Raw genomic sequence first — 17,461 nt, forward strand, 5'->3', positions numbered from 1 at the left:
GTTGTAAGAAGGTCTCTTGAAGGCTACAATAGATAATGTGGTTTTATAAAGGAAAGGAATTGACGGGCTGTGTTTGGGAGGGTTAGGAGGATAGGGTGTAGGGGGGATATCGTTAGGAGGAGGATGGATAGCAGCAGTTACTTGCAGTGTGAAAGGAGCAGAAAGTTGTAAGATTTAGAGGTTGAGTGTCAGTTTTCATTAAGTAATCTTGAAATTTTCAATATTTCTTACTGTAGGAGTTTTGGTTGGGGAGTTTTGGGGATAAAGATTTCTTGTGAGGGGGAAGAGAGGATTGGTGTCTCAGCGTAGGGGCTCAAGGAAGGTGGAGGTGTTTGTGTGGTAGGGAAGCTGGGTGGGGAACTTTGTTCTGTCTGTTTTTACGGGTAGTGCGAGGAGGGAGAGAAGGAAGGTGTTTGGGGGTTGTAGTGGTGATTGGAGTATCTGTTTACTATATTGGAGTGTCCTGTTTAGGATGGCAAAAGAGTTTGAACTGGGGAAGGTAGGAGTAGAAGAGGGGGAGTTAGATGTAGGGTGGGTGGTTTAGTAGAAATTGGTAGAATGAGCAAGTATTTACTGGGGTAAGGATAAGAGAGAACCACGTCGACCGTGGCTTCCTTTCTGGCTTTCACGTAGTGTGAGTCGCCAGTTTGAATCTGAGATGTTGCTACCTCAGACTCAAACTTGTAGGTGGGACAGCCCCTATAAGATACATTATGGGGGCCGCCACAGTTTGGCACCTGTGGCGTGATTGTGCAGGGCAGTTAGATCGGGTATGGCCAGGTTGGGCACATAGTGGCATCTGGCTGTGGAACGGCCAATGTTTGGCTGGGTGTCCTAGACGCCAACAATTTGGCACGGACGTGGAGGAAAGTGGGTATGACGAAACAGGGAGGGATCTCCTGCTATGTAGACTTAAGGAAGTCATGTCCTACGAAGGTAATTTTGGCTATGTTTAGTGGGTTTTCTTCGATGACCTCTGGGGGTAAATGGAGTTAAGCATTGACTGATGTTGCATCATAGTCTTGTGAGACCGGCAAGTAGGTCTTCTCCACGTCTGACCAATCTTTGTCATAGATTGGCAATTTGCTGGGGAATTGAAACTGTTTCCGTGCAAGTAATTGAGGGTTGGATGGGTTCTGCAAAAGGATGGGGGTTACCATACAGGTCAGTTTAGTTTTTTGTTTAATGCTATCAAGCTTGGTTTTCGGATTGTTACTGTGACAAGACGGGAAGCGGTCGGGTCGGCTACGGAAAGAGACTTTACCTACTTGTTTTTTGGAGACATTGTGGAAAGAGAAGGATGTTGTCAGAGTAGGGGAGCTGGGGAGGGTCACGAAAAAATCGTCCCATTTGGCTGCACTCAGAGAGTATTCAAATTGTTGTAGAGATAGGGGTAGTAGAAGGGCGGGGGCTTGACGACAGATGGAGTAGTGTTGAGGGGAGGTAGTGTTATGGAGAGTGGGCACTTAAGCTGTAGGGTATTAATAAGGGAGGATGGGGTGGTTGATGTTTGGAGTTGTGGGATAGAGGTGTTGAAGTTGAGCATGCTTGAAGAGTGAAATGTTCCTTAATGGTTGATTGTTGGCTACTGTACAAGTAGGCATTGATGAGGGGTAGTTATTGCAGTGTTTCGGAGCCGTGGTCAAAGGATGAGCCTGGGGTCATGGATCGTGTGGGGTTTACATCGTTGGTGCTATTTGATAAAGGGGCAAGCCCTCATTGCCCTAATAGTGGGGATATGTTTTCCATTACTGGCCATGGTACGTCTGGTTATGTTGGGGGATAAATCAGAGTCCACCCTCAGGGTCTTCCTTGAGGGATAAGGGCTAGTTAACTAAATGCCAGGGGGAATACCGTGCCCATGCTCCTCAGGCCGTTACAGGACTGGCCCAAGTCAGCCTTTCATCCTTTCAGCACGCTCTCCACACCTGAGGAGGTGGATAGCAGAAGGTTTGGTGAAGGAACAGAAACGACAATGAAGGGAAAAAAAAAGGCCATGCAAATTAGGTTGGAGTCGAGCTCGCTGAGTCCCCAAGGTTGGGGAGTTTCCACCATCATTGGGTCCACCATTCCTCCGCCTCCTAAGCCCCCCCACGACAACAACGGGCGAGAGGGATTGGGGGGGAATGTCATGCCTACGGAAGGTAATTTTGGCTTATGTTTAAGTGGTTTCTTTTCGATGACCTTCTGGGGGGAATGGAGTAGCATGTACTGATGTTGCTCATCGTCTGTAGACAGGCAAGTATATCTCTCCACAATCTGACCATCTTTGTCATAATTGTCATTTGCTGGGGAGATTGAAACTGTTTCCGGTTTCAAGTATTGAGGGTTTTGGATGGGGTTCTGCAAGATGGGGTTACCATATAGGTCTGTATGGTTAATGGGTTAAAAGCAAGATAAATGTGCTAAGACATCTAAGGTCATGTACACTATGTTATGTTAGGGAAAGAAAAAAAGGGGTGGTTGAGTTAGGTGATTTAGTTGTCTAAGCTGGGCAAAGGAATTGGTGAGTGAAAGGGTTAGGTCCGGTAATGGTAAGGAGTTAGATTAGCTGAAGAATTATTAATGGCGTTGAGGAAAGAGAATATGTTTTTGAAGCAAAAAGTGTGGGATTCTGTCAGGTGTCGGATAGGTTGGAGGTCGGTGAAGGGGGGATAGGTGGGGAAAGCAGCGGTACGAGTTGGTTTCAAACGTGGGCACGGCAGTAGTATTGTGTTGGGATTGAGTGTCTGGTGGTGTGTATTGACTTTATGATAGTTAATGAGTTACATAGGATTCACGGCGTAGGAAGGAGTGGAATGGAAGAGGGATGGTGGTAGGTTAAATGTGGGCGGGGGTTTGGGGTCGGGGGGGATGGGCTGTGTGGTATGGGGTAGGAGTATAGGGTGGTCGGGGGGATATCGTTAGGAGGAGGATGGATGATCAGCAGTTACTTTGCAGTGTGAAAGGAGCAGAGTTGTAAGATTTTTGGAGGTTGAGTGTCAGTTTTTCATTAGGTCACTCTTGAATATTTTTCAATGGTTTCTTCTGAGTAGTTGTCGGGAGGTTTGGGGGATAAAGGATTTCTTGTGAGGGGGGGAAAGAGGGACTGTGTCTCAGCATAGGATCAAAGGAAGGTGGAGGTGATTGTGTGGTAGGGAAGAGGAGTGGAACTTTTGTTCTGTCTGTTACCGGGTATTGCGAGGAGGGAGAGGGGAAGGTGTTGGGATTGTAGTGGTGATTGAAGTATCTGTAAGTAGAGATTGGAGTGTCTGGATTTAGGATGGCAAAAGAGTTTGACTGGGGAAGGTAGTAGGTAGAAGAGGGGGGGGGTTAGATGTAGGGGTGGGTGGGTTTAGAGAATTGGTAGAATGAGCAGTATTACTGGCGTAGGAGTAAGCGAGGAAACCACGTCGACGTGCTTCTTGTCTGCTTTCACGTAGTGTTAGTCCAAGTTTGAAATTCTGAGAGTTGCTACTCTCAACTCAAATTTATAAATGGGACAGCCCCTATAAAAGACATTTATGGGGCCGCACAGTTGGCACATGTGGCGTGATTGTGCAGGGCAGTTTAGATCGGGTATGGCCAGGTTGGGCACATAGTAGGCATCTGGCTGTGGAACGCATGTTTGGCTGGGTGTCCCCCCCCCCCCCTAGACCCAACATTTTGGCACTTAACGTGGGAGGGGGTTGGTATGGACTAACCAGGGAGGGATCTCCTCCTATGTAGACGTTAAAGGGAAGGTCATGTCTACGGAAGGTAATTTTTGGCTATGTTAGTGGGTTTCTTTCGATGACCTCTGGGGAATGGAGTAGCATTGACTGATGTTGCATCATAGTCTGGTGAGACAGGCAAGTAATCTTCTCCAAATCCTGACCAATCTTGTCTCTAGATTGGGCAATTTGCTGGGGAGATTGAAACTGTTCCGGTGCAAGTATTGAGGGTTGGATGGGGTTCTGCAAGGATGGGGTTACCATATAGGTCTGTTAGTTTTGTTAATGCTATAGCTTGGTTTTCGGATGTTACTGTGACAAGACGGGAGCGGTCGGGTCGGCTACGGAAAGAGACTTTACCTACTTGTTTTTGGAGACATTGTTGGAAGAGAAGGGTGTTGTCAGAGTAGGGAGCTGTGGGAGGGATCACGAAAAATCGGTCCCATTTGGCTGCGCTGAAGAGGGTATTCAAAATTGTTGTAGAGATAGGGGTAGTAGAAGGGCGGGGGCGTGACGAAGATGGAGTAGTGTTAAGGGAGGTAGTGTTATGGGGAGGTGGGCAATAAGGCTGTAAGGTATTAATAAGGGAGGATGGGGTGGTTGATGTTGGAGGTTGTGGGGTAGAGGTGTTGAAGTTGAGATTGCTGGGAGAGTGGAAATGTTCCTTAAGGGTTGATTGTTGGCTACTGTACTAGTAGGCATTGATGAGGGGGTAGTTATTGCAGTGTTCGGAGCCGTGGTCAAAGGAGAGCCTGGGGTCAGGGAATCGGGTGGGTTTACATCGTTGGGCTATTTGATAAAGGGGCAAGCCTCATTGCCCCTAATAGTGGGGATAAGTTTTCATTACTGGCCATGGTAAGCCTGGATTATGTTGGGGATAAAAACAGACCACCCCTCAGGGTCCCCTTGAGGGGTAAGGGCTAGATAACTAAATCAGGGGAATACCGTGCCCATGGCTCCCTCAGGCCGTTCAGGACTGGCACAAAGTCATCCTTTCAGCACGGCTCTCACACCTTAGGAGGTGGATAGCAGAAGGGTTTGGTGAAAGGACAGAAACGAAAAGTGGGAAGGAAAAAAAGACCATGCAAATTAGTTGAGTCGAGGGCTGAGTCCCAAGGTTGGGGAGTTCCCCATCATTGGGTCCCAGTCTCCGCCTCCTAAGCCCCCCCCACGACAACAACGGGCAAGGGATTGGGGGGGCTAGAATAGAGATGACTCCAGCATTGAGCCTCGGTCTCATCTCCTAAGCTGCCCCACAACAACGACGAGCATGGGATTGGGGGAATGTGCGCGCACGCACACGCACACACACAGAGCTTAGGGAGGATATATTTCATCTGGCTTGGCAGATGAGGGTGCCAAGTTTTAAGATCCCCTTCCTATTTACTCAACTATTTATGTGGTAAGATTTTCTCAGTCTTTTGGGTGTAAAGTATTGCAGGTGTTATTTCCTAATGTCTATTTTAAATTTGTGATTAGGTGCACACATGGCCACACCCACACACATACGTTTAATCTCTTTCTCTCTCCTATTCATAAATATAAAGTATCAGTATTTCATACCAAATCATGAAGGACAATAAAACAATATCAATTGTTAAGATAACATATATCTTCTTTTTATGACTTCATACAGGGTTTACTTTTCTACTTCACTCAAAGGCCTGGATATAATATCTTAACTTCATGGTCTCAGGCTCTCCGTCCGTAGAGGCAGGATGGGTGTAAACAAGGGTAGATAGTGATTTGCAATCCTTTTCAGCTCCTTCCCCTTCTTTTTGTTCTTGAAGGTCAAGTGGACTATCACCACTCTTCGGATTTTGAAGTCGAGTTATTCCCACTTCCAAAATTTTTTCCTCGTCTCTTAGTTTCGTCTAATGCCTTTGTTACTCTTAAATCTCTTCCTGTGTTTCCCTTAGAAAGACTATTTGCCATATTTCCTGATAACTCAAGACTGTAGGATATTTTTGTTGTTATATAGACTTCATAGTTGATCATTATTCACTCTATAGTCTGAATACAATAAGCAGTGGGTGGCATCATGGAGTTGAAACCGTTGGTTTTTTGTATTTTTTTTTTTTTTTTTTCAAGTTATTTTATAAGATAACTTTAGTTTCAACAGATTTATATTATCACTTCCATATAGATATACTTTTATGTTCCGTGTCTTTATAAATACATGATTTTTTTTTTTTTTTTTTTTTCTTTTCAAAAATACATTTTGGTATTTTCACGTGGTTTTACATCATCACTTCATGAATACTATATAATATCTCTAGCCAATGTAGTCGATTACCGACGTAATTTTTTTTACGCTAACCTTGGAAGCCCAAGAAGCCTTTATGAAATGCATAGTATGGGAAAAATGAGAAAAAGTGTTGAAAACTACTTAATCACATTTTCAGTGGCAAAAAAATATTATTTTGCCGTAATGGTAACAAAAAAAAAAAAAAAAAAAAAAAAAAAAAAAAAAAAAAAAAAAAAAAAAAACTCATGGCATGGCCATACATACACCATGACATGTACGTACATGCCAGGCATGCCATGGCATGTATGTACATGCCACCCGTCAGGAAAGGGTTAACTTCATGGTAAAAGTTACAAATATCACTTTCCCAATGATGACATCAGCGTCCTTATAATGTCCTCCTTGAGACTCTCATCATCCCTGTTTGCCTTTGAAAGCTGCAAAGAAACAACATTTATATTAAAAGCTCCCATTATATTTTCAGGGATAAAAAATGTCTGCACCTTTGTATATAAGAGAGAAAAAAAGCTATATCTTGTGAAAAATGTTCATCTTATATGCCATAAATTCTGTATATAACATATGAGGAAACTTGGATATTTAATTTTCCTCTTTTCTCATATAGGTAAGCTTTCATTATTTCTTAAAATCTTTTCTTATAAAATAAGCTAGTTTATGAAGCTTCCTAATCTACTTTTGTATGACTTTTATGTCTTGCAAATAGGTGGTTGACAATGAAATGTGATTTTCAAGCACAAAGCAAGCCATTCTTATCACAAGGCATATGCACCTTATATGTGAGTCTACCTGCACATCAAAAATGTGATATTAAGAATTTAATAATAAATTATACCTGAGTATGAATGTTAAAAGAGTACCACAATTAACTGGTGGTCTGATGTTACTATACACTAACTGCATTTGTATTTCATGGGTACTTTTTAACTATTAATAAGAAAGATTAGGAATAATATCATGGGTTTTATGAGAGAGGTACTAAGTAATAGAAAAATCATTGTTTTTACATTTTATCATAATAATCATAATATGTATTATTTTCTGAAGTGACTTAATCATATTTAGATATTCTCATTCATACTCACATTTACTAGGAAGACATTCTTGCTGTTTCTTATTTGTTCTACCAAAGGAATTGGTTTTCCTTTTGGAATTGGTATTGTTGTGAGAACTGTTGAATCAGGTTGAGAAAGAATCCTCTGTACACCTGTTACAAATCCTTGGCTGAACATTTCCATCTTTCCTATTTCATCCAATACTAAGACTTGAGGGCTTGAGGGCTGTAAAAAAAAAAAAAAAAAGTCTATGTATGCATATATGTGTATAGTAGCTTATTAAATGTTCCAGGGTGACATATTAAAAGTATTATTAATATTTACTAAAAATTGTAAAACCATATATATATATATATATATATATATATATATATATATATATATATATATATATATATATATATATATATATATATATATATATATATATATATATATATATATATATATATATATATATTATATATATATATATATATATATATATATATATATATATATATAATATATATATATATATATATATATATATATATATATATATATATATTAATATTATAATTATATATTTTTTTTTTTTTTTTTTTTTTTTTTTTTTTTTTTTTTTTTTTTTTTTTCTAAATACTGCTTCAGAGTCATCAATTGTGATCAGAATTATTTACTGTGTAAAAAAAAGCTGGGGGAAGCAGGCTAAGAAGCCATGTATAATTTTAATATTTTCTAAAAATGTCATTCAGTTTGTTCTTTGGAAATCTGTATGAGAAAGTTTCATGGGGAGAAGGGCCTGCCCCCCCAAAAAAATGACTTTCAAATGCTTTAAAGATGTTAATGATTATGAATGACTCCTTGTAGTCACTGTTATATCACATACTTCATATCGGCTGCTGGTATATCATATCATATATCATGTATTCTGTAACACCACAATCGGAGAGGCCTGTGTGGTATAAATTCACCTTCTGTGTCACCACCACTGAGAAGGCATCAATGAGTACCACTGGGTCAACACAGTATCTGTATCAGCCATAAAGCTGACCTCTCAAAAACGTTTGTGCAAGGGGTCATGCCACAGGAAGTGGTGATGACTCTTCATATGATCAATGTTGTGAGATAATGAGATCGTGACCTAACTAATCACATACCGAACATATCAAGTAGAATGTTACTGGACATTGTAGCTTTTGTTTGTTTAAAGTGCAAAGGCAGTTCAAAGAGAACTTCCATGCTATTGAGACACCCATAGTATTCTGGAATTGGGCTGTTAAGCTGATAATCTGATTGTTCCCGCAATGCAGATGTATCCAATATTTGTAGGACATTCTTTACTATATAATCAAATATATGTTGATATTTAGCGGCTTTGTGTATTGTGTACATTTGTAAAACCAATGTATTAATTAACAGGTGTGACCGCTGCTGAATAAACCCGAAGTGAGTCCTACACATCGTATCAGTCACCCCACATCCATTGACAATCATGGGCATTCTTTGGCAGTCACACTCCTCATCTATTCTACTACTTCTATGTTCAATGCTGCCACTCAAAGTATTTCTCACAACAGTACTATCCTGTTAATGGGTTCTTACACACAGAAATCTATCAGAATATGTATTCAATTATTCTGTCAATACACTGCTGACTTGTATCTCTTACATAACTGCTCTAATGATTTATTACTATGATTGAATAATCCATCAAAGTCCTGTGTAGAAAGAATGAATTTGAGATAAAAGACAACATGAAAACTTTAATAGGTAAAAGTCATATCATGGCACCGCTTTTGTTGCTCTTTTGTACATGAGCTATAATTCAACTGTTCATGATATATAATGGATAATGGAATCAAGAAATAGGCAACATGTTGCAAATCTCAATACACTTACTTTTTCTATGGGGCTTCTTGTACTATCCTTACTTTAATATATCACAAACATGTGATGTAAACTTCTACTTACCTGAGTTCGCAAAAGAGGCAGAACAAGAGACTCAAATGCTGGGACATCGACCACATACTGGCCAACTCTGCACTCCCTTCTACTGCCATCCTGTGGTCTGTAAATTAGCTTTGTGTCACTCTTCTAAATAATAAAAATACACACATACACTTTATGAAAGCATAATTATGTATGTCTTCAAGAACCAACTCATGTTGACATTAATGTATGTTACATGCCAAAGAATGAAAGATTGTACAGCTATGTCAAGGATGTTTACAAATACTAGAAAGAATACTGCATTAACTCCAGAATTCACAAAAAGCATAATGAAACAAAAACTCTCAATAAAAAGATGTTAGAAAAAATGCCAGATATTCATAAAAAATAATAACCATAACCTAGCCTTCAGCTCAATATCTGTTATATTGTGATTTCAAGAAAACTAGCCAGATACAAATAGTAAATCTATGATTATTCGAGAATATGAAGAATAATACATCTATACATATGTATAAGTATTCACCAAAAATATACCTGACATCTTAATTATACAAATGGAGTTAAAAGAAAAGGCTAAATTTTGAGTAATATCTACTTGAGATGCAGAGAAAATGACTGTATGACACATGCAAACATGATAAATTCTTCACTGTATTATTCTTTTTTTAACATATATTCAACAAACAAAGGAACATATTCTAATATTATGAAAGGATAAGAACAATATAAAACTCAATGAGACTTCTCAAGAACAGAATATGAAATTTAAAACTACCTCAAAACATATTACAGAGTCAATCAAGTTTTGCCTAAATACTATACATATAAAAATTGTGTGTTAAGATGTGCATTTATTTTTTTACATGAGTCTAAAACCTCATGCTCATTGTATTGAATCTATAAACTCTCTTTTTTTACCGAGTCTACAATATCATTCTCTTCGTATTTAATTCATAAATAACGTACTTGACCCTGGAGAGTATCCCATTCTTGCCGTCTAGAGTCACCACATCAAAACCGATCCTTTTGCCTCCTTGTCGAACTTCCTGGGTATAGAATCCATTACATGGTACACCAGCATCTTTTAAGTTCTTCACTATCTTCTGCACTAATGTTGTTTTTCCAACACCTGTAACAGAAGAAAAATGTGAGAAGATTGAAGCATTTCAACCCCAATGCTAGTGATAGTGTTTAGCCATGAAAGAGTCAATTAATAGACCTTGTGATCTTCCCTGATTTCACCTTTCCAAGAATTGAAGAGAAAAACATTTTTTTTATTAATGCTGTGAATATCAATGGTTATTTTTGTTAGACATAATAATTACTATAATGTTATAAACATTAGTAACAGCAAAATAAGATAATGTAAAATATTTTTGTAATTCAAGGAAAAGGGTAAATGGGCAAGACAGGCAGTACTCGTAGTTGGCTCATTGGTGACTTCATACAAGTGTAGCCATCTATGTGTAAAAACAATTAATAAAGTAACTCACAGTCGGCATGGTATATACGTACATCCCATGCCCAGTGGCATTGGGTGAAATACTGAAATAGTTCTATAATCTTCCTACTTTTCAAATGACCTACTACACAGATATCACTGTCTGACTCTTCACAATTAACTATTAAGATATTCTGAAAAATATGATATAGTATAAATATATATTAACAAATGCATATGATAATTATCATTGCTTATAACACTGAGAAACAATCATATAACATATTACTGTATAAAATAGATAGCTTGGTCATGAAAGTTACTTTACATTGTATCTATTACTGTTCTTTGTTCTAAAGGTTCAAGACTCATAAACATACACATCTGATTACTCTTATGCTTATATTACCTTTTTGAAATCTCTGACAGTTTACTTATTCTACTTTACTCTTTTATGTGTAAATGGCCCAGTGGATTATGATGCCCAAGAACTGATCTAGTGCTCAGTAGTTTGATTATTACAGTAATACTGTCTCTTTATTTTTCTAAAATAATGCAAGACCCTTTCTTTCACAGCAATGTACTTTTTAAAAATCAAATCAGTTCAAGAATAAAGTAAGGTTTCCAAGATGAAAAATTATGATGATTACCTTGGTAATGCAGAAATAAAGCAAAAACAATGATAAAGCAAGTTTTTCTGAAAGGAAAAACTTGCAAAAGTATGAAAACTAATTAACTCCTCCTATGTCCAGCAGCGAGACTATGGATCTTTCCCATAAAGAGAATATCCAAATATAATTTAAAATTTCCAATTATATAGGTTAGTTTTAATGTGATTTATAAAGTCTATGTAACAAATAACAATGAGTTGAAGAAAAATAAACTCAAGAAAATGCAGATACTATAACACAAAATTCACCATTGATTACCAATCATGACACAGCTTTGCCAGCTATCCATGTTTCAAATGTAATAACAAATATGACTATAATCAAAATTCTATGATCAAATATGCCTCTATTAATGTATAAGAAACATAATCATAAATTAATGAAAAATGTTAATTCAAGAAAAGAAAATACTATTCAAACAGTCCAATATTATTATCAATTACTGATCATGAAGGGGCCTCCTATATATCTAGACCAGTGATTCCCAGCCTTTTTCACCCTGTGGCCCCCAACCAATATATAACATTCTCAATGGCCCCATCTAGTGTCTGTCATCTTTTCAGATTCAGGTATTGCTAGTTATGAATAGTGTAATGATGTCAATTTGCTATAGGAATATTACACATTATAGAACGATTCCAGTTAATTAATATGTGAGAGATAGTTATATGTAGGTACTGTGGGGAGACAAACTAAAGATTTCATTTGATGTCATAATTTTCATAATGGTCCATGGCCCTCCAGAAAATACCCTGTGGCCCCCAGATTGGGAACCCTTGATCTAAAATGAACAGACTGCATATATATATATATATATATATATATATATATATATATATATATATATATATATATATATATATATATATATATATATATATATATATATATATCAATAGACTAACAGACCTGCATGTTGATTCGACACCAACTAACAAAAACTGCCATAATGACACTCATCTTAATAAATTATTTTGCACAAATGAAGCATAATAGCACAGATATTAAATAATGATTAACCACAACCCCAACACATGCCATACCAAAGGCCAGCAAAGCTCCGCTATCTATAATACAGAAAAACGGGAGCTTCTATGCCTCTCTGCTGTAATTCATTATCAAATAAGGAATATAAATTCTATCTTGCCTGAATATTTAGGGGAAAGGGAAAAAGGGGTTAATGGCCTTTGCTGGAGCATAAAGGGTATAACAATTTTCTGAGCCACTTCCTTTCTAGAATCCCCCTTTGTTATTCATTAATTTATTCATTATCATAACTATCTACCGTTATGGAAGAAATTAACACTATCATTAGCAATACCATAACACTTATAACTTCTGCAAATTCTATCCTAGAGATATATCAATATAAGTTTTAGACTGATTGTATATATTGATAAAAAGAGAAGTGAAAGTCAGCAATTCTATAAATAAAAAGCTATATAAATAAATATAAATAAGAAGCTTATATCATCGGCCAAGCCTTGGTAGTGAACAATTTTAAAAGTAAAATATTCAATGAAAACGTAATAATCTTACAAGGATCATGCACTTTACATGATTGAGGAGACTCTTAGAATCAATATCTCAGGTTATAAATGCATGACAATTAATAATATAATTACCAGGAGGTCCCGTAATAGCCACGTGTTTGTATGACATTATCCTCTTCTTTCTTCTTTTATAAGGTTTTAGACTTTTATACAGCCTATATACCCTAGATCTATTTCCTTCTTCCTTTTTTCTTATATTATCTCTATTGGTTTTCTTTCTTTCTTTCTTCTTTTATAGGGTTTTAGACTATAACAGTCTATACTCCCTGGATTTTTCTTTTATGGTTTTTCGTTGTATTCAGATTATATTAATTATTCTTGTTCTCTGTAGGAAGATTTTTGTGTGTCTCAGAATGTAATACTTCTTCGTGGGTGGTTGATCTGCACCTGTGATAAATAAATTTAGATTAGGGATTTTGTATTTTTATCTTGCTTATGACTGTAATAAGATAGTTTTATATGAATTAAATCTTGGGTATTGTAGGATTAAATGTTCTGGTATTTCTTCTTGATTGTTACACCAGCAGCACATTGGTTCTGCTTCTATTCTTAATCTATACAAGTGTTTTTTAAGTCTTGTGTGTTTTGTCATTAGTCTTGTTATGCTCACATCTATTTTTCTGCTTTGTGATCTTACCCATGGCTGTGGATTGTTATCTTTAATGTAATAATCATTTGTTTTTAATATTTCCTTTAATTTAGTTACCAAATTTTCTTGATTTTTTGTTTTTATTTCTCTTATCATATTTGTTGAATTTTGGGTCATGGCAATGGGATCTTTTATTTCATGTGCCTTTTTGGCAGCTCTATCTGCTATTTCATTTCCTTTTATGTTCTTATGTGAAGGAATCCATTGTATCTTTATATGTTGTTTTTTGGTGCCTAAAAAGTGTAGTCGGGATTGTATTTCATATATTACTTGTTTGTATTTAACTGGTTTATAATTTCTTATTGCATGTATAGATGTTTGTGAATCAGTTAAAATTACTGTTTTTTGTAGTTTATTGTTTATGTAGTTCATAGCTTATTTAATTGATTTAGTTCTGAATCATAAGCAGACCATCCTCCCTTTGTGAATCTCCATTTTCTTTCTAATTCTTTTGATGAGATTTGGTAGTTTTCATCTTTTATTATGACTGGTAGGTGGTCACTATCTAGATGTGGACCTGTTGTAATTTTTAAGTGGCCTATTGAAGGTGAACCTATGACTAGGTCTATTGTGGCTACTTGGTTTGTTTTAGGATCTATTCGTGTTACTTTTGGTGTTAATAATATGATATTGTTTTGATTTATCAATTTAACTAAATTATTTCCAGTTACATTGCTTTGTTTGTTTGTTGCTGGATTCCAGTAAGGGTGGTGTGCATTAAAGTCTCCTATTATTAATTTTGGTTCTTGTATCTGATCTATGTAATACTGAAATTCTTCTTTAGTTATATTGTTGCAAGAACTGTATGTCAATATGATATTCATCCATTTTTCTCTATATTGTATTTTTGTTGCTAATATCTCTATTTTATATTTATATCTGTCATTTAGTTCTAATTTTTTTAATTGTATATCTTTTCTTATACATGACATTAGCCCTCCATCTATTTGGTTTTCTCGATCTTTCCTAATTATTTCATAATTATTTATTTTAAAATTGTCTTTACTTTTTAGCCAGGTTTCGCTTAAGGCGATTAGTCCTGGGTTTTCTTTGAATATTAAATAGTTCAGATCTGTTTTTTTGTTTTGGATAGAGTGTGCTTTCTAAGTTATTATTTTATTCATTTATCAGGTTTATTTATTGGGGTGAAATCATTTATTGTTTCCATAATTATTTTTTAAATTAATTTTCCTGAGTTTATATTGTTCATCAAGTCTGATACTGCCTTTATTATATTTTTTGTTGTAATCATCCAGTTTAAGTTTTCTTTTTCTTTTGTTTCTTTTATCACTTGTTTTTGAGTGTGGGTATTGGGATTAGGCGATGGATATGAGTGATGGGTGTGTGTAAGGGGTGTAGGTAGTGAGTGTGGTTGATGAGGATGAGTAATGGGTGTGGGTAATGTCCATGTTATTGGAGATTGCTCTGGACTTGTATGTTTTTGTTTGTTTGAGTTGTTTTGTGGTTTTGTTATTTGTCTTTTGTTTGCTTGTGTATTTGTCTTTGGTGTAACTTTTAAGTTCATGTTTTGGATTCTCTGTCTTCGTGGTGTTTTCTGTCCTGGGGTAATGTTTTGTGTTTGTGAGATAGCTTGTGCGTATCTCTGTGGTGTGTTTTGGTGTTGGCTTCTAAGGTTTTTGTTGACTTGTGGAGTGGGGGTTTCTTTAGTTAAGGTAGTGTTCTCTTTTGTTTTAGTGTTTACATCTTTATTTGTACTGTTTTGTTCTTTGATGGTTTCAGTTGTTGGAGTTGTTTTTTGATCTCGTAAGTTGTTTGGTGTAAAATTGTATGTTTATTTCTTGTGCTTTGTTATGTACTCTGCATGAGTTTATGTTTGGTGTGTGATCTCCTTCACAAAAGAAACAATATGGGTTATTATTACATTCTTTGAAGTTATGGTCAAAACTACTACATCTGCTGCATCTTTTTTGTTTGTTTTTACAAGTGAGAATCCCATGTCCATATCAGAGGTAATTATAGCATTTGGGTATTGGGAAGGTGTATTGTTTAACTTGGTAAGAGGTATGGCCGATAGCCACCCTTTCTGGTAGTGGTCCTTTGAATGTGATTCTCAGAGATCTTGTTGGAATCCATCTTTGTTTTATTTTTTATTGATTATTTTTGTTTATTCTTATTATTTCTTGAATGTTTGAATTCTGACCTAGTATTCTTATTTTCTCTTTGATTGTTCATAAGTCTAGGTCAGTTTCAACTGGGAAAATAGTTCCACATGTACAGTCTGTGTTTAGACTTGATGCTGGTTGTTTGCAATTGATTTCCCAGTGTCCAAGTTTTCTTATTTGTGTTATAGGTCTTATTTTTTGAAATATAATTTACTGTAAATCTGATAGCCTTCCCAATACCTAATACTCTTAAGGAATCTTCTTTGATGTATTTATGAAAATCTGAGTTGTTTATTGCATTTGTTAATTTAATTGATGTATCTATGAAAATCTGAGTTGTTTATTGCATTTGTTAATTTAATTGGGTTATTAAAGTTTGAGTTTGATGAATCTCCTACTAGTTGTATAAGTACTACATTCTGATTTGATCTTACTTGGGTGTTGACTTCATTGTTGTTGTTCATTCTTTGCCGTCACTTTCGCTATTTTTGCGTCTTCTGTTATTTAAGGTTTCATAGTCCATTTGTTTATCTATACCAGGTCTTTCTCCTCGTTCAGGGTTGAGTTTATCGTCCATGTGCTCACTACACACTTCACTTCTATTTACGTTTACCGGGATAGATGTTGTCTCTGTAGCGGAAGTCGAAATTTGGCCTTCTTTTCTTTTGAGTTGGACCTTCGGTGGGATTGTTTACCTTTGGTGCAGCGCGGCGATAAAACAGCTGAGATTTGTGGCTTTCTATTGGCTGTTACGTCTAAGAGGCTGACTGCTGATTGGTCATCCAGCTACCGATCTCGATCCAGCTCGCCGTCTACAGAGTTGTTCTTCTGAGAATGACTTCTTAAAAATTTGTATTATATCTTATTAAACACTAAGAAAGAAGACCTGGTATAGATAAACAAATGGACTATGAAATATGAATGAAATATGAAATATGGACTATGAAATGGACTCTCTTGGCAGCTTAGGGAATTAACTTGTAATGTTGACATTCGCCCTACAATGTGCTTACTACATTGTATTTTTTTTTTTTTTTAGAGTATGAGTCACTTTCAATATAGTAAGGAGTTCGTAAGGTACAATGTAGTAAGGCGGTTACAACGTCTTCGACCTTGTAACTAACGGGTTGTTTTGAGTATCCGGCGACCATCACACTCTCGCTCGCTTTTGTGACGTCACGTACCCAAGCATATACGAACACACTTTTTCCCTTTGGTACTCGCCGTCTACAGAGCTGTTCGTCTGAGAATGACTTCTTAAAAAATTGTATTATATCTTATTAAACACTATATTTATCCCATTAACTGCCACCAACTATTACCTAGCTCCTTTTGAGGTGTTGATAAACTATTTCCCACCACCTTCGACACCCCCTTGAGTAGGGGTGATAGTTGTATGTGCCCCAAATGTGTTTCCCCTCAGGCCACTGGAAATAGATTTTGTCCACTCTCTCCGGAGCGGGTTCAGTGTTCGTTATAAGATTAATACTCCCATTTTTACGTATGACTTCTCTCAAACTTCACTCTACTTCAGTATTATTTCAACTGCTTATTATAAACACAAGACACAACTTTATACATTTGATGGAGTTACTCCTGACGAGTCTAATTTCTTCCCTAGGAGAATACGAAGAGTTGCAGGGCTTGAATGCGGTTTCAACCAGAATTTAGAAAATCTACCAAAAATAAATCCGTTCGACTTACCCAAAAACGACTGTAAATTCATGCAGGATGGCAAGATCTAACCATTAAAAGTTCTTCTTGGTCAGTTAATACATACGAATCTCACTGAAGAAGAATCAAATCTTCCCAAAATGAGAACAGTAAAACGGGTTTTAAGCAACAATAGTGGCCTACCTGCACAAGTCATCCAAATGTGGCAACATTACCAGCGATGGAGGAAGAAATGTTTCCATTAAAAGTACTCCAAGAAGGACTGCACCAGTGGCTTCAGCAAAGGGAAGATCATCTTATATATTAGAGATCAAAACTGAAACAATTAATTTATCCAGTTTCAATACGCAGATGTATCCCGTTTTGCCGGACAATATATACTGTTTATATATCTATATC

General features: G+C 36.5%; 1 protein-coding gene across 1 annotated transcript; it reads right to left on the reverse strand.

Annotated features, from left to right (window-relative positions):
* Positions 1–6,161: 6,161 nt before the first annotated feature.
* On the reverse strand, positions 6,162–16,110 carry LOC119597739 (cancer-related nucleoside-triphosphatase-like). Its single transcript, XM_037947345.1, has 6 exons — positions 15,823–16,110; positions 12,689–13,003; positions 9,918–10,080; positions 8,970–9,066; positions 7,044–7,238; positions 6,162–6,377 (listed from the first exon to the last, which is right to left on the reverse strand). The coding sequence occupies exons 2-6, from the start codon at positions 12,723–12,725 to the stop codon at positions 6,300–6,302; spliced, it is 570 nt and encodes a 189-aa protein (XP_037803273.1). The 5' UTR covers positions 12,726–13,003; positions 15,823–16,110; the 3' UTR covers positions 6,162–6,299.
* Between the last annotated feature and the right edge of the window lie 1,351 nt (positions 16,111–17,461).

This window comes from Penaeus monodon, chromosome 40 (genome assembly GCF_015228065.2).
Source record: "Penaeus monodon isolate SGIC_2016 chromosome 40, NSTDA_Pmon_1, whole genome shotgun sequence".
Classification (NCBI taxonomy): Eukaryota; Metazoa; Arthropoda; class Malacostraca; order Decapoda; family Penaeidae; genus Penaeus; species Penaeus monodon.

What these genes read in the sequence shown, in the direction of transcription:
- LOC119597739 (XM_037947345.1), bottom strand. Translation starts at nt 12,725, where the DNA reads ATGTCATACAAACACGTGGCTATTACGGGACCTCCTG. An exon ending in GGCTATTACGGGACCTCCTG is followed by an intron (nt 10,081 to 12,688) that starts GTAATTATATTA and finishes CTTCTGTTACAG; the next exon opens with GTGTTGGAAAAACAACATTA. An exon ending in GGGATACTCTCCAGGGTCAA is followed by an intron (nt 9,067 to 9,917) that starts GTACGTTATTTA and finishes GCTAATTTACAG; the next exon opens with ACCACAGGATGGCAGTAGAA.